At 40.6% G+C, this 27,731-nt stretch overlaps 1 protein-coding gene across 1 annotated transcript in view; it reads right to left on the bottom strand.

Moving 5' to 3' along the window:
• Nucleotides 1-27,339, bottom strand: part of LOC122552587 (collagen alpha-1(XII) chain-like) — a 275,375-nt gene extending 248,036 nt beyond the window's left edge. Inside the window, exons 1-3 of the mRNA XM_087991107.1 lie at nucleotides 27,187-27,339; nucleotides 13,389-13,496; nucleotides 6,391-6,507 (exon numbers count right to left, since the gene is read on the bottom strand). Coding sequence (XP_087847233.1) covers nucleotides 6,391-6,507; nucleotides 13,389-13,461 — 190 coding nt within the window. The 5' untranslated portion in view covers nucleotides 13,462-13,496; nucleotides 27,187-27,339. The remainder of the gene's footprint in view (nucleotides 1-6,390; nucleotides 6,508-13,388; nucleotides 13,497-27,186) is intronic.
• Between the last annotated feature and the right edge of the window lie 392 nt (nucleotides 27,340-27,731).

Below are 27,731 nucleotides of genomic sequence, written 5' to 3'. Positions count from 1 at the left end.
GAGTATTCTGAGTAGTGAAAGCTAAAAAGGAAAATTCTAGACGATGTAAGCACAGGAAGGATCTTCCCAATGGTGGGGGAGTCTAGAACCAGAGATCAAAGTCTCAGGAACTAAAGAGATCAAAAGATATTGGGGAAAAGCAGGAACAGGTTATTAAGTTGAATGGTCAGCCATGATCATCATGAATGGTGAAGTAGGATCAAAGGGCCAAATAGCCTCCTCCTGCTCCTAATTTCAATGCTCATCTGTAAAACAAATATATCCTTTCAGCCAGGTACATGCTGCTTTATTTAAAGGCACTGAGGATTACAAGGGAGATTTATAAAGACACTGCCCATCATCATGAGAGTTACTAATGCTGTAACAATGTATTCCTCACTCTATTACCCCAATGCACCTTCTATGGCATGATCTACCTGTACTGCACATAAAACTTTCACTGCTCCTGGGTATCAAATCAAAAATCAAAGAACGTTGACTATTGCTGTTCCTCTGGACCTGGAGTTATTTAAAAGCAATACTTAATTTAATTCAGGCAGTTTAGACATAGATAATGGTGGAATGTGGACATTTTCACAATAGTAATTTGATGTGATAGCCAAAGTGGACACAAAAAGGGAAAACTTCACTTGATAAATTCCCTTTGGTTTTTGTTTGATTAAGGATTGCTCTTTGTAATTGAACATTCAAAGGTTTTGGCATAAATCTTCTAAGGTTCTTTATGAAACTATAAAGCATCAGGACTCCAATGCAGAACAGGGTCTTAGATTCTCTTTGGTTTAAAAACAGTGACTGTAAATATTTGTTGGGGTTTATGAGATTTTTCAGATTAGGTCCTGAGTTATGATCATTGGTTTGGGTTCAAAAGTTCTATGCAACTGGTCTGGTCACTAAAAAAACAATCTGATGTGCGGATAACCCCAAAACAGGTAAATAAGTAAAGGAGGCTGATGTATCTAGGGAAGGAGATTTTGATTACGGTGCAACTGAGATGTCAAGAAAGGAATAAGATATTTTTTGCAAAATGAAAAGAATAAATATTGATTAGAAAATATGCACAAAATAAAGATAAATCAACTATCCATTTAAAAGTTAGCAAAACACCTTAGAATGATAGTTCATACAATCAGGAGGCCATTCACACTGGATAGCAGCCTAAGGTGCCAAATTGAGTGCTCCAAGCATCTTGGGATTGTTTAACGGAGCCCACAATGAAGCTATGCCAACAGAAAAGTGCAGTACAAAGTCACAGAGATTAGGATAAAGTTTCATTAAGTTGGTGAAGTTACAATGGGTCTAGGGTTGAATCCTGCCACATGTAAAAACCAAACCAACCTGGTACAGGCATAATGGAGAAAATGCAAAAAGAGGATAGGGGAAGCCAACAACTTGCTTTTCAAAGGGGATATTGAAGCGAACATTCTGTCAAGGTCTGTAAAATGATTTACAGGTTGGACAAGATAAAACCAAATAATATTTCAAAGTAACCCACAAGATTTGCAACAAGCAAAATCCATAATCTAATTAGGAACTACTTGATTCCCATAAATGTAACTGTAACTCCAGTGAGTCAAAATTATTCAAAAGGACTAAGAGTGCAACTTGCATTGCAAACATCAAATCTAGATCAAGTTTAGCTCTTATGTTCAGTAACAATGGCTTTCCTAACCTTGTCCCCATTTTGTTTAAAGAACGTAAGAAGCAAGTAATCATTGGAAAGTTCAAAGTGCAATCTGACGATAAGATCAAAGTCTGATGTGGAGGGCTGAGAAGTGACAGTTCAATGGCTTCTCTCAACTTTTTGAATTTTCTTCTGTAGATGCCTATATTTCATGCTGAAGGCTGTTCAGTTTTTTTTCTCAAATGCAATGGAAAAAGCAACATCTGGAACAGATTATTACCTTCCCTCATCCCCACCTCCCCTCCCAAACCAACACGGCAGCTCAGCGCTGTAAGGAATATGCATTAGGAAGAATGATGATGGAATTCTGCCTACATTCCATTACTTTGCTCTCACTTCTCACAATGGAGACCACATGTAAAACCAAAATGAAAAGAAGCAGGTCCCTAAGTACATGACAGAGATCACATCAGTGGCAATGAGCAGGATATGAACTTGAAAGCATTTCCCTAAGGATGCTAATTTCAAAAGTTAGTCTAGACACCAGCAGCAGTAGTTCATGTGATGCCTATTACAGAATCAGAAATGGAATTATGCATTCGGTACTTTTTTCCCCTCTCAGTCTGGACTGCAAGTGGAAAATGTCGTCAGTGATGACTGACAGCTCACTCAATGCTCCCAATCTTGCAGATCAAAATGCAAAATCCTCCTGTTTCAAAGATGTTGGGGATTTATCAAGTTCTTCCCCAGTGGGTGCATTTTAACAGTACTTTCAACACCAGAAAATGAAGATTTCAGGGATATGATTGCATTATGAACATCACTTTTGGTGATGAAGTTATGAAGGGAACAAGTTTGGTCGATTTATGTGAATCAAGTGGCTCAGTCCCACAATGGACCTGAGAGAAATAGGTTTGCGATTTCATGTGCAAAATGCACATTCCATCTTTGCCCTTTATGAGCATGTTTTACATTCACTGACAACCTCATGAGGATGAGCAAAGTAAGCTTTACCTAGTGCTAATTTTGCTTGAGCCTGTTGATCAGATGGGGATGTGGATCAGAAGCAGAATTCACCGAAGGTGACAAATAATAGATTGTGAAGTGTCATTGCATCAAATAGGCTTTTGCCCCATGAAATGTGGAAGGTCAAAGCTGAATTGATTGAAGTTTTCAAGCTACTGCTTTTGTATGGAGGGTGTTTAGGAAAAGGATGACCATTCAAGTGAGAGTTTAGAAAATGCTTCTGCACACAAATGCTGCTAGAAGTATATAATTCTCTTACACAAAAACTAGATGTTAATTAGAATTTCAATGGGATTGGCAAAACTTTTTCTGGACAGAAAAACAAAAGGAATATACAGCTAATTTTGATGGATCAAGTTAAAATACAGTTAAGCCATTATCTCATTCAATGATAGAATAGGATAGAGGGCTGAGTGGCATCCTCCAGTTTCTAAGATTTTATACCTTTATTCCCCATGTAAAATCCCCAAAAAGATCAATTCATCTCCTTTCTGGATCTCCTTGAGAACCAACTCAACTCACTCTGAATCTGATCGATTGTCAGGATAAAACATGTATGAATCACATTTTTAAAAAGTACATCATACATACAAGGATCAATAGCAAGGCTCTGTTGTCAAATGAACAATCTCAGTAGATGTAACTATCTTAGAAAATTGAGACTTTAACTTTTCGCCTTTACTCACATCAAACAATGCTTTGTGCTAATCCCAGGTATACTACAATATTGTATTTAGTCATCAGACAGGAACATAAGAAAGGAGTAGGCCATTCAGCTCCTCGAGCCTGTCCCATCATTCAATGAGCTCATGGCTGATCTGTGGCCAAACTTCATAGACTGGTCTTTGGCCCATTTCCTTATCAAACCTTTGTCTAGTTCAGACTTAAAATTACTGATCTAGAATTCACTGCTGTTTGTGGAAGAGAGTTCCAAATCTCTACCACTCTTTATTCATGGAACCGCTTCCTAACATCTCTCCTGAACGTTCTGGCCCGAGATTCTCTGACTATGCAACCTATTTGTAGAATCCCCAACTCGTGAAAATAGTTTATCTGTTCCTGTCTTTTCCTGCTAATATCTTGAAAACTTTGATCTGATCACTCGTTAACCTTCTAAATTCTAGAGAAAATAGGCCTAGTTTGCATAACCTCTCCTCAACACTTAGCAACTGAGGTCCACGTATTAGTCTTGAAAACCTATGTTGTATTCTCTGTTACGACATGGGGTAAACCCTCCTGTGTTATTCCATGCAGCAATCTGTGAAAATCAGAGAGGCTAAGAACTATTTAAAGTAAAAATTAATAACTTTATTTCTTAAAGTGTTGCAGAGAATAATTACCAAACAACTATTTACAACTCCTTCCTCTAACTTATCACTTACCTTATCTTTTATAATAGTAGTCCAATAAAAAAACCCCAATTAAGATTTACCAAAAATTCAAGTTTTCAAAACAAGCCAGTGTCGGATCTTCTATTTGGATCTTCCTGTGTCTTCTTTTTTTCTTAGGGATTATACTTCACCAGTCATGAATCGATAATGGTACTTTTAAGAGAGCTATTTTTGGGCAGTCTCTACATGCTGGTGGCAGGGCAGTTCTCCTCCTTACTGTTTAATTATTCTTCAGTCTTATACCCCCTCAAAGCATCGGATTGTGTCATTGGTTTTTAAGATTGTCAATATACTAAATTCAAATTTGATTGGAGTTTTTTTTTGGAGTATAATTTAAACTAATTGGTCTAATTCAAATCTATTCAAGTCTCCAGGCAACCCATCTAATCTAGCTTTTAACCAAGTGTTACATTGTTACCTTAATAAGAAAACTTGGTGCTGTCAGGTAGTTCTGCTAGCTTCAAACTCTCTTAAAGGTACAGTCCACCCACATCTTCATAACATCTCTTCAAGGCCAATATGCCCTTTGTAAGGTGCTGTGCCTAGGTCTACTCACAATAGTCCAAGTGGAGTGTAACCACATCCCCATCAGTGATTCCTTCTGGATTATTCAAATGGATTTCACTTTATTCCTGATGTTCCAAGTTTCAAGATGGAACAGTTTGCCAAACTTCAATGTTAAGGCCAGAGATGTGCAAGTGTTCTGCTTTCAGGAGCTACATGAATGCCAACCATTTATAGTATCTCAGTCAACCCACGTCATAGTCCACATTCCCATCTGTTTTCACATAGCTATGTTAAGTTGCACATTCTGACAGATCTCATCACTCTCATTTAAAATATATCTACAAAGGAAGGAGCAACAAGCCAATCATAAAAAAAATGCAGCCCATTCCAAACCAACTTAATTGAAACAACGTAAACTGAGCAACTAATAAATTTAGTTAAAAATGGAAATAGTTTGCCTGGGTTTCGTGGGGCAAATTGCCAGAGGAATGATGCGCAGTCCATATTCAAGAGCTAGACTCATACACATTTTTTTTAAGCCAAGTCAGAGAGCTACCAGTAACCATGGACGCAGTTCCCAATAAGGGGTCATTACCATCAGAAGAAGGAAAAAATAGTTAAGAAAAAAAACAAAATATTTTGTCAAGCAGATTTTACTGCCTGAGCAAAAAAAAAATTTTTATCTTCAAATGCAACCTGATTTCTTATGTTGTTAGTGAACCACTGAAGGTGCTATTATATTAATACAAATATCTGCTAATTTAACATTTTAAAATTGCAGTTTGCAAACAAAGAAAACATATCTATTTCCATAAAAGTACATTTCTTTCAAGGAGTTCCACTGCCATAAATGTAGCCCCGGGGTACTCCATTCAAAGAATCAATGGAATGTACATGTAAAGTGGGCAGAACATGTTTGTAAATGGACTGATGAACCTCTACAGAGAAGCATGAGATGTTATGTTTTGGTAGAAAGACCATGGGGAGACAGTACAAATTGAAGGATAACCGAGGAACCTGGGTGCAATATGTGCTTATGTCACCACTTTCCAGCATCTGCAGTACTCACTTTCTCCAAGTTAGGAGAGCAGTTATTAAACATAATCCATATCCTGTGTTTTATTAATGGGATCAGAGTGAGGAGGTGCTTTTGAACTTATGCAACATACCACATCAGCCTCAACTACAGCATAGTATCCCTTTCTGAGCATCACATTTTCAGAAGGATGTGAAGGCAGCTGAGGGAGTGTAGAAAAGGTTTACGAGAATGGTTCCAGGAATGAGAATTTCTGTGTATAGATAGACTGGAAAAGTTGGGACTCTACTGTCCTTGGACAAGAGAAGGCTGACACGAAATCCAATTGAAATAGTCCATATTATGAGAACTCTGTGCAGATTGAATAGAGAGAATAATATGCCCACCCAAGAAAGGATTGCAAATGATAGGACACATATTCAAAGTTGATTGAAAAAAAAGTCAAAGTGATACGAGAACCATTTCTATCACACAGTAACTGATTCGGGTCTGGAATGTGCTGCCTGTTTGTGCTCAGGAGAGGTTCAATCAAGGTTGTCTACAGGAAATTTGAAGTTTATTTGCAAATGATGAACATGCAGAGGTGTGGGAGTAGGCAGGAAGAATGGAACCGGGTGAGATGCTCATTTGGAGAGTTGCGCAGACACGATGGGCCGAATGGCCCCCTCCTGAGCCAGAACTATTGTGTGACTGGGGCAAGTGGCACCGATTTATGGCATGGATCTCCCGAAAGCTGTAATTGAAATGCAACTCTATTTCAATGGACGTTCACCAATCAGTCAGTGCCGACTGCTGCAACATTTACTCACCAGTGGTGGGTGCTAGCGTAAGCCTGTACCCCTGTAATCTGCTGGGCGAACGTCTCCACATCATTTGAACACTATTTTCAGTTAAAATTTTAAACTTCAACTGTGAAGGAGGCTCCACTGCAGAGAGAAGAATGCCACAAACAGGAAGACGTTAGTCTCAGGTAGGATTCCCGCTACATGATAAAAGCAAAATAAATTGTTTTATGAAAAGATGGTTCAAACTGCAATGCTTAAAAGCAGAGTTGGCCGAATGGCAGCTATAAGCATTTCGAAACCTACATCTTTGCATAAATTTGCTTCCAACAATAAGCATTCGGAGTTTGATGTCTATTGTTGGTAGATAGAGAGGACCATATAACACGAATATCAAAAGCTGACGTAAACACAAATTAATATTAACATAAAATATAAACAGCACAAGGAGAGCACAAGACATTGGGTTTTGCACCATCAGGGAAGTTCACGAGTTGCAGCAGAAAACAGAAAAGGATAAAACAACAATTATTAACACACCCAAGTACAAATAGAGCAGCTACACAGATACAAACTAATCCAAAAGTAGGCGAACATCTGACACTCAATCTGGGGACAAGTTTTGATCATTACATGCTTGCTGCACTCAATACAAAGCTTGTCAAATTACTTGCCAGAATAGAACACTTGAGACTTCACAAGTTGCCCAAGAGTTAGGGATTTCAGAATGTCCAATTAGTGCAACGTCATCTCCAATAATCTTGAAAGATTAATTGCAAACGGTTGTTCATTTATGTTTTTATATATATAATTTAAAAAGGAATTCAGCAGCCAAATAAAGTAATTTCAAATTTTCCAGTGACTTCACGAAAGCAATTTTTGACAGCTGATTTGAAACACAAAGAGATTTTGTAACTTTTACTTTAATACTAATGGTGGTTGTCCTCATCCACTAGAATTAATAAATGTGCATAACATTGAACATCATTTTAATCGATTTGTCATTATATTTAATTAATTATTATAATCATTGTCGATCTGGTGTTAGATTAAACCTGAATGATGGAAAGTCATGGTTATGTTTAAGATCAGCATTAATGTGAATACAAAATACTGACTTTGACTTCTTTCAAAAACATAAAACTTTTTTTTAGTTAAGAAAGCAAAGTCCTCTGAGTTTAAACACCAGTTGAACATTAAAATTGCCTAAAGATGCACACACATAAACACCATTACTGTATGATCTTCTGATAATTTGCTAAAGCTTCTGTATTGAAAGAAATCACAAGAAGATGCTGTTAATTTGTACACCAGGCCACACACTGGCAATCTTCAAAGCACCTGTTGGTGTTTGAGAGAGATCTTGCTGAAATGCTCACATTTGAACAGACAAGCTTTTTTTCACAATCACATAATCCACAGCCAGAGACACTGCAAGACATTCACGGGGACCTTCACAAAGAAACGTGGGTGTTGCGAACAACAGTACTTCTGTTATATGATCAGAGTTTGCCTGTATTTCACCGTGTATCTATTTTAGTTTGTTTCTCCCCTGTACCCATCCATGCTACATACCAGCATTTTAACCTAACTTGCCTGATTGTTATTCATAGGCAAGGACCTCTGTATTCTACAAGGAAAACTTGTCAATGCATTGTCCTTTCTATGCATTAAAGAGAATAGTTTCAGTAGTCCATCTGCTAAGAATTGACCCAAAATGCCCTTAGGAAGGGAATTGAAGGGTTTTGACCCAGCTACAGTGAAGGAACAGTGATATATTCCAAGTAGGATGGTGAGTGGTTTGGAGGGGAACTTGGAAGTGATGGCGTTCCCATGTATCTGCTACTCATGTCCTTCTAGATGGAAGTGGTCATGGGTTTGGAAGATGCTGTCTGAGGATATTTGGTTAATTGCTGCAGTGCATAAATTACTGCTGCCTTTGAAATTGTGTGTTCTTACATCTTTCCTGGTGAGTACAAAATAAAAAACATGGCAGCTTTTCTTTTTTTTTGACAAATACTCAAGTTCTGTACTTCCACATGATGATATAATCATCAAGGTATTCTATGGGCAGATACAGAGAAGCTATTTTCTCTGCTGGAGAAATGGAAAGAGCAAGGCATGATATAAGAGCGATGCTAATCAGATATGACTTCTTCAGACAAACAATATTGAAAATCTGGAACCTCCTCCACCAAAATCTGTTGATATAGGGAAGGATGGAATGATGCAATTTAAAATGTAAAACTTGAAGTTCAATTTTGGCACAGGTATTCGGAAGGAAGGATGAAGTCAGGTATGTGGGGTTAAGATATAGCTCCATCTAGTAATAGGATTGCATAGATCGACTGAATGGCCTACTGTTTCTATCTTTCACTACTTTAAAATGTTGCTCTCCTGGGATTTTGATGGAGAGCAAATTGTGGCTTTGCAAGTAAAAGCCAGGTTGTACCTCAATCCAGTCAGTGTCCAGGTGGTCATAGAGATTCATAATAAATCACCGGCCCCCCCATAGATTCAGACGATGTTCCCCTGCTGACCCCCTCCCCATTCCAGACACTCGCAAAATACAGGGATCCCTATACACACAGAAGCACTGTAACAAAAGTTATAAATAGAAATAAAATAAAACATTCGGAGACAAATGGATTTTAAAATTCTGATTAGCGACTGATATTGTAACATTAATTAGTGTCTCACACTCATGCAGATTGAAACTGATGGCAGGAACAGGAGTTTCCACCCTCACACAGTGAAAGCTTGAACACAAAAGACTGTTTCACATATTTTATAATGATATTCTCGATGTTGAAGTATACAAGAACTGGAGAGTGTTCCTGAATCGGGATAAGATGTGTTTATTAATCAGTCAAAGGAGGAGACAGGGGTGCATTACAGTCTAAACTCTGGAGTCGCTTTTTAAAAAATATTTGATTCCTAAACTTTGGCTGCAAGTAAAGAAATCAAATATAATTAATAATTCTTATATTTAAAAATGCCATGCTGTCAGAAAGTAGGAGGCAAATTAAACATGCTGTATTTTCCAACAAGACATTATTAATACAAATGTATAAAATACAGTTAACATGTGAAGAAAGATAGTGGCTTAAGAATTCCAAAGCAGTTAGTGTACAGGAGGACAGAATATCATTGTAAAATATCCTTCTTGTTTCCAAGATCTACAGCTCAGGACAAATTTAATGCAAAGGTACAGAAAACTGAGCTGAGTTTTTTAAATGAACACTTTTTGTGGTTGTTATTAAAATATTGTTAGGTGGAAATAAAAGCAGTATTACCAACCTGGGTGTGTGTGTTTTTGTTTTAAATTGGGGCAAGTGATTCGCAGAGGGATGGCAGTCAGTGGGTCCAGGTATTCAGCACCTCCTGTCTGTCAGCCCCAGGACAGAGCTGAGGGCTAAAGGATTCCGCTTCTCGGTGGAAAATCCGACGGTTAAAATCGCACGAAGCACACACGCACATATTCGCAATCTGCGCTGTCTTCCCCTCTCTAGCGGGGTGGGAGGGAGTCTAGCACATCTAGTTTTTTTTTGTTTACAGGGAAATTATTCCTCTGTGTGTTTGTGCAGAAAAAGCAACGTTCTTTTCACATTCACTCAAATGCAAGCACATCTCATCCACCACTCCAATCATTCGGGGATTTATACCCCCCCACCCCGACTTTTCAATGAGTTCAGAGATTCCTGATTCGAACCATCCTTCCTCCTTAACGCATTCGCAGGATTTTGCCCATGAACTCAGACGCCAATCTACTGTTTCTAAACAGCGTTGGCGCCTCCCTTGAAAGTGATTGCTGAAATAATCAGTCTCTACAGCATCAGTAAAGCAATGGGATGTGTTTTCGTGTTATAAAAGCAATTGCATAAAATGTCTCTTTTTTTCCTTAAAAAAATAAGATATTCAAGGTATGACTTTTGTAGATTTTAACTTTCTCTGACTATTAGAAGGGGGGTGTCTTTTAGCACAAACCTCCCCCACAAAGAAAACATTTTTGGCAGATCCTCTCCATGTGCGCGTCCCCGCGAAAGCGCGTGACACAAGCAGAGCGCGAGTACGAGGGATTGCGCGCCCCCTCCCCTCACTGGTTCAAATGCTGCTGCCTTGTCTTGACGTATAAGGTGAAGAAGTGGTTCCTGTGTGCAGACAATGGTCTGTTCCTTTGTCCGTCACTGGTGGTGTCCCCAGGAATAATCTTCATCCGAATGTTCAAGGTGGGAGTTGCCAAAGCAGCCTTTACAGTCTTGCAGCTGGTTGTGTTGGACATTGCCTCATGCTGTTTCCTAGAATTTGCATCAGAGAAGGTTCTGCAGCTTCAGCCTCAGTTCCTCCTTTGAAAATCCAAATCAAAGAATGGTACAGTGGACAACAAATCTGTACTGCCAAAGCTATATTCACACTAGTCCCACTTTTCTGCAGTGGGCCTATAGCCTTGAATGTTATGACACTTCAAGTGTACTTACAAAAGATTGTGAGGTTTCCTGCCCTCCCAGGCATTACATTCCAAATCCTCACCGCCCTCAGGGTGACAATTTTCTTTCCCCAAATCCCCTTGAAACCCTAGGCCTTTCACCAACACCGAATGTTGCACTTTGTCAAGCTGTTCATGCCATTCACACACACAATGACACACCCCTGGTAAATCTGAATTGATATGTTTTAATTAAAGTGATTCCCTGCTGAGAGAAAAAGAGCATGATTCTATAAGATTAGACGGATTTGCAAGCCCGCAATTGCTCCTGCTGATTAAAGGGAAAATAAATCATTTCTAAACAATTCCCAAATGTTGGCAAACCACAATTAAACATTTCAAAATCTTCCACATCCTGCCACTATCTCAGTGACCGAAGGATTTTGTAGTCATGACTTCAGCCCTGAAGCAACCACTGGTTGGCATGTTTATTTATGTGCTCAATCAGGGAGGGTACACTTTTGGTAAATAAGAAAAAAACTGTTTCCACTGGCGGGGGAGGGTCCACAGATTTCACTTGGTTAGCAAAAGATGTTCTTATCATCTGGGATGAACTTCAATAGATAAAAACAAAGGGAATTAATGGGAAGAAATGTAGGACTGTATGGGTGAATGAGTCTAACTGGTTAACTAGACTTCCTGCGCAGTATCATCCTATAAAATTTATGGCCAGTGTTGGGAGCAATTTAATAAATTTACTATAAAACATCAGTGTTCTGTTTAATTATAACATGAAACATTTAGTGCTTTTTCGTCAGTGGCAGCACAACAGTACAGCAATGTCATTGAAACTTTTCCTTTGATTTCTGTATCAGTGGTTTGTCATAAACATTTTGGATAAAATATCTTACTTCAATATGGGACCCACAAAAGGAAAACTCAGTCTTTTTTGCATTAATTAGAACAAGCCACATTTATATCATTTCAATGAGGATTTTCCAAAAACGTAAGTTTAAGTCAAACAACACGACTGTTTTGATTCTCCATTTAACCAGTGGCTTTGGAGGAGGTGGGTCTTGCCTTTTTAGGTCATTAATTGCAGTCAGGGAGGGTGAGTGCACTTTGTTGCCAAGTGGAGCATCTCCAATTTGCTGTAAATCCGGTGGTCCTGTCTAAGTACATTGACAAACAATCTGCACTTCTTATCTGACAAAACTGAAAGGACTAATGTGAATTTTTCAGTGTTTGGGTTTAGACACTATTAAGTGTGGTTGCATAAAGATATTGCCAATTAGAACAGAAGTCTAAAAAGACTGATAGGTTCCTTTCTGCACATAGAATCCCTACTGTGTAGAAGCAGGCCATTTGGCCCATTGAGTCCACCCTAATTCTCTGAAGATCCAGACCCCACCCATCCCTGTAACTCTGCATTTCCCATGCCTAACCCATCAAGCCTGCATATCCCTGAACACTACGGGCAATTTAGCATGGCCAATCCACCTAACCTGCACATCTTTGGATTGTGGGAGAAAACAAGAGCACCTAGAGGAAATGCACACAGACACAGGTAGAACATGCAAACTCCACACAGTCACCCAAGGCTGGAATCAAACCTACTTCCCTGGTGTTGTGAGGTAGCAGTGCTAACCACTGAGGCACTGTGCCCCTAATCATTGCCTAATCTGATGCATAACACACCAAGTTATCAATTCCGTAAAGACCTATCCAAATTCATGTCATTTTCTCCTAAATATAAAGTTTAATCTAAAGGACTCATATTTCAATAATATTTAATACAATGCAGTAATGCATTTCATGCTGCTTTAATATAAAGTGTGACCAAAACAAACAGACAGGAAAAAGGTAATCTGAAGGATCGAGAATGTGAAATTTTTAGTGGAATGTGTGGTGATAAAATTATTTTACTGTGTACTGGTGACATTGTAAATACTGTGGAAAGATCCATTCTTGTCTGTATTTCGAATAACTTTGCAAGGATTTGTAAATCTAAAGAAAATCAATTCATTGCATTAGTGATTTTGCTTTTACAGTAGGTGCTATGGATAGACTTTTCTCATGATATCCATATGCTGAGAAAAGAAAAATAAATTAAAGCATAATTATTAAATCATTATCTGAATAAAATCATTAGCATTTCATAGTTGAATATATACTTTGAATAGAAAAGCTGAATCCATGTAGTGACTGAATTCCACTCGAATAATTCTCAGTTCTGATGTGATAGGCAAATAAAACCAAACACTTATTAAAGCAATAATATAAATGTATTCCTGTGGGCTTTTAGATAACCTGTTAAGAATAAATAAATTATTAATAGAAAACTGCAGCCAAAATCAGATAAGCATGACAATAAATATAGATTGATCTCTTAATAACAAGGGTTTCATGGAGAACCTATTGAGAGAAAGGGTAAGTTTTATTTACAGTCAATCTCCAGGAGGATTATATTTCCCGGGAAATGAATCCAAAACAATCACTAGGAAAATAGAAGGAGCTGATCATCATTCTGGAGTAGCTCATGTGCACTGCTCCTGGACCACTTCTGTGCAGGAGTTGCTGAACAGGAATGAGAGATTACCTTGAGCTTCCACCGAGGGGGCAGATAGAGCTGCGAGGAGAGCAGCAACTGCTAGGCATAGCCTACTCTTCATTTTCACTCGTTGGATTCACAAGTGCATGAATGAATCTGAAAAGAGAATAGAAACACTCAACAGTGGTGTTGTGAAGAGAACGAAACAGATTTAAGAATGGGCTCAGTTCACTGGAAGCTGTGACTCACTGAACGGTAATACACAAACAGGTACACAGGCAAACATACATATGTAGCCACACGCACAAACGCAAAGGCAGACACACATTCACAAATATGTGCAGTCAAACACAGGCAGACACACACACACATTGGAGAAACATGCAAAGGCATACATGCCCGTATAAACACACAAACAGAAAGACACACTGTCTCAAATGCTCACATGTACAAAAACACATGCAACTACAATCAACATGCCCACAGATACACAAATTCAGAACTATTCATACACATATGCGTGAAAACTTACAGATAAACCGAAACTCTCAGGAACACACATGAAATGCTTACACACACAAATACTCACTCATGCATGTACACAATTAAACAGCCTAATAAGGTTCATATCCTCTGTTCACATTTGCCTTGGACTCCAGAATGTAACAATCATTACTTGACATCAGAAGAACAATTTCAACTTGAGGCAAAAGAAGTTGGATAGAAGAAGAAAAAGTTCATATCACTTAAGACCTCAAGTAAAACTAGTGCCTCACTTTTCCATGTGGAATTAAATGCAAAAGATTTGTTTAGGTCTGGAACTTATTTTCTTTATTCATTTATGGGATGAGAGCATCACTTACTAGGCAGCATTTATTGCCTAGAGGGCAGTTAAGAGTCAACGTGGGTCTCGAGTCACATGTCCGCCAGATCAGGCAAGGACAGGAGTTGCTTTCTCTAAGGGATATTAGTGACGCAAATGGGATTTTCGAGCAATTGATTCATGGTCATCATTAGACTCTTCACTCCAGGTTTCCCTTTTTATTAAATTCAAATCCTACTATCTGCTGTGGTAGGATTTGAGCCCAGGTCCCTCAAAACATTATCTGGGTCTCTGGCTCAATAGGCCATCACCTCCCCTTTAACCAATTTACTGTTGCAGCTAAGTGAAAGCTTTAGGCATTAAATTACTGTGGTCAAAAGGGCTGCACTAATTGTTAATTGGTGCATCCCAGATTACATTATGTATGAGCTGAAAATGTGTTGCTGGAAAAGCGCAGCAGGTCAGGCAGCATCCAAGGAACAGGAGAATCGACGTTTCGGGCATAAGCCCTTCTTCAGGATCTGATCTCCAGCATCTGCAGCCCTCACTTTCTCTCTACATTATGTATGAGTCAGGTTCTGCTTGTGTGCAAACAATTCATAGTCTGCACTGTCTCACCTGGGGACTGATAGCTCGTAGTGTTCTGAATTGTTCTTGGAAAGGAAGGTCCTGAGTGCAGAACCATTATCTCAGGAAAGTAAAACAGTAATAGCAACCACCACGTCTCTGACATTTCATAATATGTAATTTACCATGTGTACTGTTGTATGTGAGTGGCTGCACAGGCACATCCAAGTTAAGGAGTTGCATATACATGGATGTCAATGCATAAAAGAAGATCTTGCATTTGTGTAAAACAAACGCAGTAAATGAGAAACTCAGCATGTCTGGCAGCATCTGTGGAGAGAGAAACAGAATTAACGTTTTAAGTCCAATATGATGTCTTCAGACCAGACTTGAAAACAGTAACTTCTTTTTTCACACCACAGATACTTCCAGACCTCCTCAGTTTCTCCAGCATTCTCTGTGTTTGTTTCAGATTTACAGCATCTGCATTATTTTGCTTTTATTCATGAATTTATATAGCCATTTTCAGACCACAACCCCCCTTACAACCAATGAGATATTTCTGATGTGCAGTCAATGTTGCAATTTAGCAAACAGGGGGTGGCAGGGTGGCTCAGTGGTTAGCATTGTTGCCTCACAGCGCCAGGGACCCAGGTTTGATTCCACCCTTTATGGAGTTTGCACATTCTCCCTGTGTCTGTATGGGTTTCTGCTCCAGTTTCTTCCCATGGTCCAAAGGTGTGCAAGTTAGGTGGATTTGCCATGCTAAATTGCCCATAGTGTCCAGGGACGTGTAGGTCAGCCATGGGAAATTTACACACAGCAAGCTCCCACATATAGTAACATAACAATGGCTAAACAATCTGTTTTCAATAATGTTGTTTTGGGAATCAATATTAGTAAGAATTCCTCTATACTTTTTCAAATAAAGCAATGGGATCTTTTACATCCAACTGAGAGGACAACCAGGGCTTCGTTTTAATCTCTCAACTGAAAGATGGCACCTCTGACAGTGCAGCACTACCGGAGTCATGCTGAATTATGAACTCAATGTTGGGGCTGGGAACTTACGGAACAGCAGTGAGTCCATCCCTCCATCAGAACTTGGAGAGAAACCTTGCTTCAGCTAACCATGGAGACACAGGCTATAAGTTATGTTCCCCAGGCCTGCACTAGAGGATGTGATCCCCCAAAGGCTGCTGGACAATTGCAACACTTCAGTTCTTTTCAGTCTCACTTAGAGCAGTGGCCATTGCAGGAATTGCAACAGACCAGAGAGTGGTGAATCGATGGAATTCACTGCCACAGAAGGCTGTAGAGGCCAGGTCATTGAGTGTATTTAAGACAGAGATAGATAGGTTCTTGAGTATCAAGTGGATCAAGGAGAGAAAATGGGAGAATGGGATTGAGAAACCTATCAGCCATGATTGAATGGCGGAGCAGACTCAACAGGTTGAATGGCCCAATTTCTGCCCCTACGTCTTATGGTCATAAGATGTAGAAGCCAAGTATGTGGAGTTCACAGAAGCCAATCAGGCTGGCAATGAACTGGAAATGGGAGAATGGTGAGTTTGGGGGAGAGGAGTGGCCAGATTGGTTCTGCGACCAGGGTTGTCTTTCAATGGGCAGAGACGTTGGCAAGGGCCACACAAACAGGAGCCCATGAGGAGGCTTACCCGTCAGTCTTCACATGTGGAACAGTGCCCGTCAGTGCTGGTGCTGGCTGTGTACAGGCTTCGATTGGACCCTGATATACGTGAGGCCATCTGCCACTTACAACATTGCTGTTAAATGCCAGCAGCAAGACAACCATCATCAACCATTCCTGATGACTTTACACACAGCTCCTTCCAGAAAGCACACTCTTTAGGACTGTGTAAAACTAAGACACTGGGGTGGATCAAGAACCTTCTGCCTTCAGGCTCAGAGATGATAGCACTGCCCATTGAGCCGAGTAGCACTGATGCCTGAACGTAACCACTGTATTCATGGTATCCCATCAGAATAAATAGTTCTCCCAGTGGTTAGGCTATCTTCCAACTCAAAGGGAGAGTAAATGTCCCCTGGATCTTGAGGTATGCATGGTGGTGATACATCACCAGAGTAGCTATACCTAACTAATAATGTAATGAGTAAAAAAAATGCTATCCAGTCAAGAAAATAATGTATTTGTTTACCATGGTGATAAGCAGGGCCTGATAGTGAAAATCCTAAAGATAGCGACTGTAATGTTACTGTTGGCAACTTTATGTATAGATTTATTTAAAACCACTCTTATCCATGATGTAACCTCTGCATATTATCATTATTATGTTCAAATCCCTCCATTACCTTAACCCTCCCAATCTCTATGACTTTCTCTGGCCCTACAACTGCAAGTGAACAATGATTTTTTTTTAAATTCTGGTCTCCTGCATGTTCATGATTTTTGTTAATCCACCCTTGGCTGCGTGCCTTCAGCTGTCTGGGCATGAAGCTCTGCAATTTCCTCCCTAATTATTATCTCCACCTTTCTGCTTTCTTTAAAGCTGATCTCTTTGAACTAGCTCTAGGCTGTCTCTATCTCCCTCTTTTGTTCACTGTCAATTTTGTGTCTGACTGCACTTTTGTGATGTCCCTTTGAAAGTTTTGCTACTTGAGAAACATTTAGGGACTTTTGGCCTGAATAGCCGACCTTCGCTTTTATGTCTTCTGGGCTTATAATGAAGGGAACTAAAGGGTATGGTGTTAAGATAGGAATTTGGAGCTGAGGATTATCAGTGTACCCATGATCTTCTTGAATGAAGGAGCAGACTTGATGGGCTGAATGGCCTATTTCTGCACCTACATCTTATGGTCTATCTAAATGTGATTTGTTGCTGTTGTTCTAACTGATCAGTGCCCCAGTCATTGCCTCTTCACAGATGAAATATCTGTTATAAACAGTTTACTTGATAGAATAGGACTTGAATTTTGCTGAAAATAAAGACATGTTGCCAAAGCTTCTCATCTTGAATTCATCAAGTCAAATACAAGAATGCCAAATTTCAAACAATCAGGCAACAAACAAAGGACATAGTCTCAGGATAAGCATTTAAGACTGTGGTGAGGAAGAATTTCCTCACTGAAATGGCAGTGAATTTTTGGAATTCCATATCTTAGAGGACATCACATCATTGAGTATCTTCAAGACTGTGATCAATGTATTTCTATGTATTAAATATAGCAAGTGCTAGGTGGGTAACTCAGGAAAGTGGAGTTGAGTTAAAAGATCAGCCATAAACTGATTGATTGGCAGAGCAGGTTTGAGAGGCCAAATGCCCTATTCTTGCTCCTATTTCCTGTGATCACAGTAATATATAATATGAGAACAAGGTGCTGATTGGTTGACAAGTCAACTGTGATCATGCTCATACAACTTAAAACAAATTATACACTGCTTGATGAGATTCTGTGATTAGGCAGGACTTGCTGAACAATCCTAAGTACGCTGATAGATAGTAACACTAACTTCCAATTGAAGATAATCATTTGAGCTCATAGTGTGTCTAAATTACGCTTGCTAGAGGTAACATATTAAGTGATACAAAGGGACCAATTCTCTGCAAACAAACAGAATCTAGCAAAAGCAAAAAAAGCAAAACTCAACAGGTCTGGCAGCATTAATGTTTTGGATCCAATGCGCTTCTGTCAGTTCTGTAGAAGAGTCACTGGACCCAAAATATTAACATTGCTTTCATCCACAGATGCTGCCAAACCTGCAGAATTTCTCCAGCAATTTCTATTATTGTTTCAGACTTCCAGATCCACAGTTCTTTGCTTCAATTCAGGCAGAGTGCCTGAAGGGTGGAGAGATGGCCTTTGGGCACTCTTCCTGTATTCCTGATGAAGGGCTTTTGCCCGAAATGTCAATTTTCCTGCTCCTTGGGATGCTGTCTGAACTGCTGTGCTTTTCCAGCACCACTCTAATCTCGACTCTGGTTTCCAGCATCTGCAGTCATTGTTTTTACTGAATTACCCAGGAGCTTGGGGAGCCTCTAGGTTCCCATTGTTCTCTCCACAGCAGTACCTGTGTCAATCAGAGTCAACTTGGCAACCAGTTAGCACAGTTTTCTCATGTAAATTGGTGTGATCACTTGACATTTTAAATTTTTGCATTGGTCCTGATGAAGACAAATAATGTTTACAATATTTATTTCTTCTCTGTCTTTTCAGCAAGATACAAGACCTGTAAAATATATGTATTACAGTGCTAGACTCTACCACTTCTGTGTCAGTGCAGCCAGGTTTTGGATGCAGTTCAACATTAGAATGAAAGCAGAAGTCTTGATTTGAATTCCAAGGACATTGAAGCTGAGAGGTTGGTTGAAATGGTTGGCTCAGTTCCCCTGGACACCTCCGCCAATGTGAATTGTAGCACAGCCATAATTTAATTGCATTGATAACTGGAGCATGGAAGCACTTTATAAACACTGTTGCTGCATGGTCATGCAGCCAGACAGATGTGATGCTCCTGCTCCACCAGTGCTCAATGTTACCAGCAGTACAAGCCGAGTTCTCATGGGATACTGTTGGGTCGTCAGCTGCATAACTATGATCTGCCAGCAATACATTGTGCAATACTCCAGATCAATAACCCAGGGCTTTGCTGCAGAGAAAAGAGTACATAATCCTGGCTAACATTCCCAGGACTATCAGAGGCATCATCACTCGTGTGAGCTGCTCTTCAGATAGATATCAAAAATCACTAGACAATACTTGACAACAATGAAGATTTCTTTGGTTACAAGCCCAATTTTCATTCCTCCAACCTTATCATTAAAACAGATTAACTGTATTGATTGAATTTGTTGGTTGAGGGAGCTTGGGTCCTTATATTTAAACATCACAACACTGACTACGTTTCCAATGCACAATGATCCAGCTAGCAGGAATGGTAAAGGATATGGGGCTCCCAGGTCTCCAGGATTGTCCCAGGAATCTCCAGTAAATCAAGTTTAATTTCCTGAACACTACAACATATCACTCAATGAGCCCAATGGAATGGAAGAGGTTAGGATATGCAATAAACAAAAAAATGACTTCCACTTATATAACACTTCTAACATTGTAAACAACCCCGAGCCCAAGTGAAGAGGAAAGAAGGCAGAGTTTATATGTAAAAAACTCCTTGTCAAAATTTCAAAGAACAACAGTATATTTGCCCTGAACAACATTTACTCCCTTCAATTACATAACTAAAACTAACGATCACATCATTATCATATTGCTATTTGTAAGAGCTTGCTGTGTATAAATTGACTTGCAGATATCCAACAATGGTGATTATACTTCAACAGTACATATAAGGAAGGGACTTTGGGATGTCCTAGGCATATGTAAGATGCAATGTGAATGCTTGATTCTTTATTATGGTCAAGACATCAGCAACAGATTGAAGGGGTGATGATGGATGGAAAAGATATCCTCACTTTCTAACTTGGGTCTATACCGAAGTAAAAATGGTGCTGACAGTGCTGGGGTGGTAGAGGGCTACACATCTCACTGAGTGGGGATGGGGAATGGTTGGCACCAGAAAGAAGAGATTGCTTGGACATATATTACAAATAATTGGAACACTAAAAATGCTTAAGTCCAAGTATGTGACTGTGATGAGACAGAGTATTCTAGAGTTTACAGCGAAAGATGAGCTCTGATTTAATTAAGATCAGAAACTATTCAAAAATTAAATTGTTAAGCTCTTGTTGGATTTTGTATAATTAGCTTGACAACTTTCCACCTGTCGAAAAATTTCAAAAGAATGCAGTGTCTCTTGGAGCTCACATCAGAACAGAAATATCTGTCCAGTGTTTGCTGCAATCTGAGAGGTACAGTCCCACACATTTTAGCTTTGTTTGTCTTGTTGCCATCTCCTGACAGAAGCTGGAAAATGCAATCCTTTTCTTTGCTCATTTTAAAAATATGGCCTGTGTTACAGGCACGCATGCACACACACGTGAATGGACACACACGTACAAACTCATTCACACACACACTAATCTACATACAGACACATACACACTGACTCTCACTGTTATGCATGCATATGCACAAACATTCAGCCATAAACTGAACCACACACACAGAAACACACCCATCACTCACAGGCACACACACACTCACTCACAAAATCCATACATTCACACCCCCACTCACTCACCTCAAATCCACCAAACTGACAAACGTGCAACCTCATTCACTCATTCTCACACACACATATGCAGACACATTGAAATAGCAATATGCACACACAAAGACAAAATCTACATGCATCATGTCAACATATTGAAAAACTGTGGAGCCAGGGCAAATAAATTGCAAAAGGCTAGCATCCAAATTCAGCAGGTAATGTGGAAGGGAGATAGAATGGTGGCGTTTATTCCCAAGGAAATGCAACATAAAACTAAAGCAATTTTGCTAAAACTATACATACAAGACAGTTAGAACAGAGCTGGAATACTGTGAACTGTTTTGTTCACGTTATTTAGGGAATGATGCACGAGTATTGGAGACAGCCTAGGGAAGGTTCACGAGGTTTATCTCAGGTATGAAGGGATTTTCTTAACTGGAAAGCTAAGTAGGTTGAGCTTGTATTTATTGGAATTTAGAAAAATGAGACGAGACTTTATTGAAATTTATAAGATTCTTAATATTCAATATAAGAGAATGTCACAGGGTAGATGCAGAATGGTTGTTTCCTCCTGTCAGAGAGTCTAGGACCAGTGGACATCATCTCAGCGTAGGGGACCACCCATTTAAAACAGAGATGAAGAGGAATTTCTTCTCTCAGGGGACAGTGAACTCTTCACAATCTAAGGCTGTCAAGTCTGGCTATTAAAGCATAATCAAGGCGAAGATAGATTTTTTTGAGCAGTAAGGGAAATCAAGGGTTATGGTATAAGGAAGAAACTTGGACTTGAGGATTATCAGATCCTCCATTGAATGGTGGAGCAGATTCAATGGGTTTACTTTTGTTTTTACATCTTGTGTTCTTAAATGTTTGTGATTTTTAGTTTTAGCAAATAGAAAGGTCACTGAAGTGGTTGTATCTCCGGCCTGATCCCTTTCATAATCATTGGAACAGTATTTCTACAAGAACCATCTGTAAGTTTTCAAACACTGCCAGTTACTGACAGGCGCCTGTGGTTACTGAAATATTCTGTCTCCAACAAGGATAAGGATAGTATTTATATGAATGACCTTAATTGTATCGGACATCGCTAAGCTGCTTCACAATTCCATTCAGAGTTTAAATTGTCGCATTCCTCCAGTCAGGAACCAATGATATATTCTGACAATGTTAGGGTACTGCTGAAAACCCTTTTATAGAGAGAACTTTTGATGATGATTCTTTATTTCTGCACACTCATCTTTCTGTACTTGCCCTAACGACACTAACTTTTCCCACAAAGCTCTGTCACTTTTACATTTCAAATCTCCTACCTTCTGTGATATCACAGACAAAGTTCTGTTCTCCCCTCAGATGGATGGATGACAGGTTTGCGAGACAAAGTGATGACAAACAGTGCAGGTTCAAGGCCTAGCACTGGCTGAGATTACCATGATAGTTCCATCTTCTTCAACCTCTCCCCTCGCCTGAGACGTTGTTACTGTCATGTTAAACCATCGCCAGGCATCTCTGTCTCTCTCTCTTTCTGTAATGAGCGAGTAGCCCTATGGTCCTCGGGAACAATGGTGACCTTACATGTACATCCTTTCCTCTTCACTTGCTTAAATCCTGTGACATTTTTCAACCTTTCTGATGTTGGTGAAATGGTAATTCTGTACCTCTCCTCACAGGCACTGCCTGAACTGCTGCGTATTTGCAGCATATTCGGTTTCTATTGGAGTGACTGCCAAGTTGCATCGAGCTCATGTCCTCTCTCCCCTCACCGCCCGACCCCACTATCATTCCCAGGTGAAGAAATTGTCAGCTTCTGACTGGCTTATTTTTCCAACAATGCCCTTGCTCAAAAACCGACCTTTCCTTTGAGAGCATTGAAAGAGGGTGGAGGGGTGGTATTCAACTATACTAGACATCACGACCATGGCAAATTCTGACCTCAACTAATGATCTCCAATCCTATTCATCTCACACCTCACTCCGAAACACACACACACACATACACACATACACACAAATCCTTCTGACAGAGAGAATAAATTGAGATCAACTTCCAGGATCCTAATCAATGACCCCCTTTCTCATCCTAGCCTCAACTTGCCAAGGTGCTGGGACAAGAGAGAGGGCGGGTCATATCTTTTGGTACCTACTGAACAGGTCAGAACAAAGGAATAGGGTACTGCATTTCTATGGTAAAAACAATGACTGCAGATGCTGGAAACCAGATTTTGCATTAGTGGTGCTGGAAGAGCACAACAGTTCAGGCAGCATCCGAGGAGCAGCAAAATCGATGCTTCGGGCTAAAGCCCTTCATCAGGAATATTTCTATCCCAGTGACCTATAGAGAGATTTTTGATGTTGAATATAAATATCCCAGAGGAATGGTAAATCCAGAGTAAACAGTTACCATCTCAACCACCCCTGATGGCACAACGTACCAATGGGAAATGGGGCATTGACTAAGGCATCGAGAGTTTGAGATAATCCACGCAGGAAGAAATAACTTTTATTTTTTGCTGTGATGTCCTGGTTGAAAGGGACCGGATTGGTGGGGCGGGGTGGGAGGGGGGGAAGAAAGATTGAAAACTGGAGGGACTAACTGTGTCGCCCTTCCAGAGAGCCGTCCCTGGTACCATGGGCCGAACGGTCTACGCCCGTACAGTGTCTTGGAAAACTCAAAGAGAGGAATATACCGTCCCCAGTGGCCGCGGCAGGTGTGACACTGGGAGTGAATGTTCAGGGAGGGGATAAGGATGGAGCTTCCCCTGAGACGGAAATATGTGTGAAGTTTTGTTTTCACTCTGACAACTTTATTGTTGTATCGCTGTTGCCCTGAATTTGGAAGCCTGAGAAAGTGAGTAAGACTAAGACGGTCTTGTGGGTGTGGGTCGTGTGTGACATTGTAGGGAGCCTGTATCCACTGTCCTCTCCCTTTTTTAAAAAAAAATCACCGATTGGGTTTGATTGAAATCGCCTGCAGTTTCAGACATTGAGGATTATTTTATAGGGCGCTGGGAGTGGTTCAGATTTGACTCCCCTCCATCCTTTCCCTTTAGTTCTTTGGAAAAGCCCCAGTGCCTGGAACCGGGTAAGTGAACCCGCGTGGGGAGGGAGGCGAGCAGAGACAGGGAAAGCTGACAGAAGGCCGTTCGGCCCATCCAGCCTGCTATCTGCAGCTGTCTGTCCCCGAGGAGTGTGTTTGTTTGTATATGCCTCCCGGATTTTCTATGGACTTAAAAAGCCTGTTTGCAAAGCTGCCCGTCTCTCAGCGTTGCACCATTTGCAAACCGAACCCACCAGCCCCGTTTTACTTTCCCCGACAGTGGGCTCAACCGTTCCTGAGGGGGACACCGGGCGGTGGGGAAAGAGTGTGGTGTTTATTTTCTGTCGGCAGCTGATCTGTTGCAGGGACAGAGACCTCTCAAGAGTCCCTCCCCAATTCCAGTCTAATGTAGCCTCAATCTCTGCTCATAAATCACCATCCCCATATCTGACCAGCTCCTTCTCTCTCTGTCACACACACATACGTTTCAGACACAGTCTGGAAATCATAAAGATGGTTCGAATCAATTAGGGGCAGACTCAAAGACTATCCCACGGGGGCTCCTACAAGCTGACATGAGGTTAATATGTACCTGTCAACTCCCTACCCAGTTTAACTCTTCCACTGTCGAGATAGGGCAGGGGGAGGGGGTTGGGCAGGACAATGGGGGTGGGCAGGAGGAGGGGGTCTGGTCAATACCTTTGCAGGAGGTTCCCCTTTGGTTATAGATTACATCAACTACTTGTACTGAGATGGCAGCTCGTAAAATTCTGCCCCATTCTATTATACCCGAAAGCAAAAAAAACCTAAGTCTGCTTTCTGAGAGTCTGGATTGAATTACCAAGGCTGGAGTTTAGACTTGCTGGGGATGCGGGGACATTCCTCTTCACGTGAAGAAATAGCACAAATTCTTTCGCTGACAACTTCTCAGCTCCCCCTACACAGACACACGCACACACAGACACATAGACACAGACAGACACACAGGTACAGACACATAGACACACACAGACAGACATAGATACAGATATGCACACAGACACACAGACACACAGGTACAGACACACGCACACAGACACACACAGACAGACACACAGGTACAGACACACGCACACAGACACATAGACACACAGACAGACAGATACAGACGCACACTCATAGACACAGACAGACACACAGGTACAGACACACGCACACAGACACATAGACACAGACACACAGGTACAGACGCACACAGACAGACACAGATACAGACACGCACAGAGACACAGACAGACAGATACAGACACACAGAAACACACAGATACAGACACACAGAGACGTACACAGGCACACATATAGACACATACAAACGTACAGACACATACACAGACACTCACCGAGTTCTGATAAAATAAATCTAACCTAAAGTCGCCATAGTCTTACCAGACCATGGGGCTGCTCTCTCATTCAATACAAACAGTTGGTGGTTTAACCTGAGTCACCAGTCTCTGATGTTAACCTATCGTTTGGTTTTTTTTTCGTAGACTCGAGGATCCTGCAGTTTATCTCTCACCCGAAGTCATTTTCAGATTCAAAGCTCCCTTTCTTTATATTTTTTTATATTCATTCCCAAAGCAACAACCTCTGAACCAACTCCCTTCTCTCTGTCCCCACTAAAAACACTTCGATGACCCCTTGTAACTTTTTGCAAAATTGCAATGAAATTCGGTCACGCAGCCCAACGTAGGAAATAACTGGGAGATTTTGAACACCTACGCTGTTCTGCTAGCAGTTAAAATCGAAACCTGGGTCTTTAATTTCACTCTCGTTGGCTCAAGGCACAAGCTCAAACACAAGTCACAGATATTTTGCTCCAAGTTTCTATTTCAAATAACAAACATACAAAAGAAATAACATTTCGTAGTGATTAGCTTTTCTACGTCGGTGGCAATCGGCGTTATATTTCACTGACTGATATTAGAAAAAAAACTTTTTTCAATAGAGAAGTTTTTAAAAGACTTTAAAAATCGAAGTCTCCTGCTTCGATTCTGAGCTGGTATTACACCGCCACCTCGCGGCTGGACTGAGGATCTGCACCCAGTCAGGTCCCAGGAACCAGGAGGGACTCAGAGGGAGGGAATGCGTTCAGATTCTCTTTGACTACACGTGGGGGAGCAGCCAGGTCTGTAATCTCTCCACTTATGTCGTACAGTGAAAACAATAGCCAACGTATTTAAACACAACGCAGTCCCTGTATCAAATAGATCAAGTAGCCGAGCAGTGAGTAGATTTAAATGGGGTCTCCGATAATGAATTACATTGCAAACAAAATCCAAAATCGCTGAAAGTTTTTAAAGTTCAAATTTGTGAGTTTTCTTTCTGGATTGTTGAACGGCAGATTGGAGTTGAACGAGATAACCGTCATGAAAAGTCGTTATTTTAAAACCAAACTTATTTCTAACTTCTCGTGATTCCAGGTAACTTTTATAAACTGGGAGACGATCCCTTTGCGGATTGACAGGGTTTGTGTCTGTCTCTTTGTGCTTGTTTCTTTTTGTGTTGATTCTGTGTGATTGTGTGTCTGTGTTTGTGTGTGTGAGAGACTGTGTTCATATCTGTGTGATTGTGTGTCGGTCTGCTTCTGTCTGTGTGTGTTTAAGTGTGTTTTGAGAGACAGTGCATACAAAACAGCGGACTATGTGACCAATCTCCCTTATCGCTTGCCACCCCCTCTCTCAGGAGTAGCCCCCTCTCTCAGGAGTAGCCCCCCTCTCTCTTAGCCTCCCTAATCTGCCCCACCCCGGCAGCTCAGTCGTGGAGCTGCTTCAGTCAAGGATCAGTGCTGGGGCTTTGTCCGCTGAGAATGAACAAGAGCCTGTAGTTGTTCTTTTGTTGTTGCTAATTCACACACTAAAAACACTCTCTAGGGATAACTCGAAAGTATCTCAATGAGTTCCTACTCTGCCCGGTCCAAAGTGGAAGCAAGTCGCGCGCTCCAAATAGAAAAGACAAGTATCAGGAAGTTTAAAATAAAACCCCACAGTTAGCACAAGGTGAATTATTGCAGTGAATCGCCGGCCCCCACCAATTGTATCTCAACTCAGGCATTACACTGAGAGTTTAGACAAAACATTCATTCCAATACAACCACTCTTAATTTAAAATTCCCATCTCCATATGTACATCACGAAATGCATTCAAATGTATAAATAAAGCTCTTCACGTTAGGAGTGAATTCTTTTCGAAAAAAAATCGCTTAAACCGTGTAGTGAAAGAACAGACAGCAAACCTGTGCAGACAGGGAATTCCTGGAGACGGAGGTTAGCGCACACAGGCAGGGATTGAGTTGGGGAACTTAGGGAAGTCCTTTTTGCCGGATTGACTCTCAGTCTGCAGTCTCTCTCTCTCTCTCTGTCTCCCTCTGTGTCTGTCTGGAATGGGACGATCCTATGTCGGAAAACCCAGCTTAATACTGACCTATTCTATAGCCTATGCAACAGCGAAAAAAAATGCCGCTTTCGTAAACCATTACGAAACGAGACTTAAGAGGGAGGGGGTAAACGTGAAGAGGGAAAAAGAGTGTCATAGTGGGATCATGCAATATCTGATTTGAATAAAGGCAGCCAACATTTTGCATACTTGTCTAACGTAATTACATTCCATTGCTAAGGCCATCATCATCTTCATACAATATTCCTCAAGCCAAGTCTGAGAGTTCCAGACACACAGTTGAGAGTTTAACAGTGAATCGTACAGAAACGATTGCCCCGAACAGCCTGAATCTTTACTGAGATTTCCAACACCTCCTCCCTCATTGCTCCCAAAACTGCTCTC

This window comes from Chiloscyllium plagiosum, unplaced genomic scaffold, assembly GCF_037043375.1.
Source record: "Chiloscyllium plagiosum isolate Xiang-an unplaced genomic scaffold, Cpla_swu_hap1 HiC_scaffold_10, whole genome shotgun sequence".
NCBI classification, from domain to species: Eukaryota; Metazoa; Chordata; class Chondrichthyes; order Orectolobiformes; family Hemiscylliidae; genus Chiloscyllium; species Chiloscyllium plagiosum.
The sequence above is the reverse complement of the archived record's forward strand: the minus strand, read 5'-3'. Positions and strand labels throughout refer to the sequence as shown.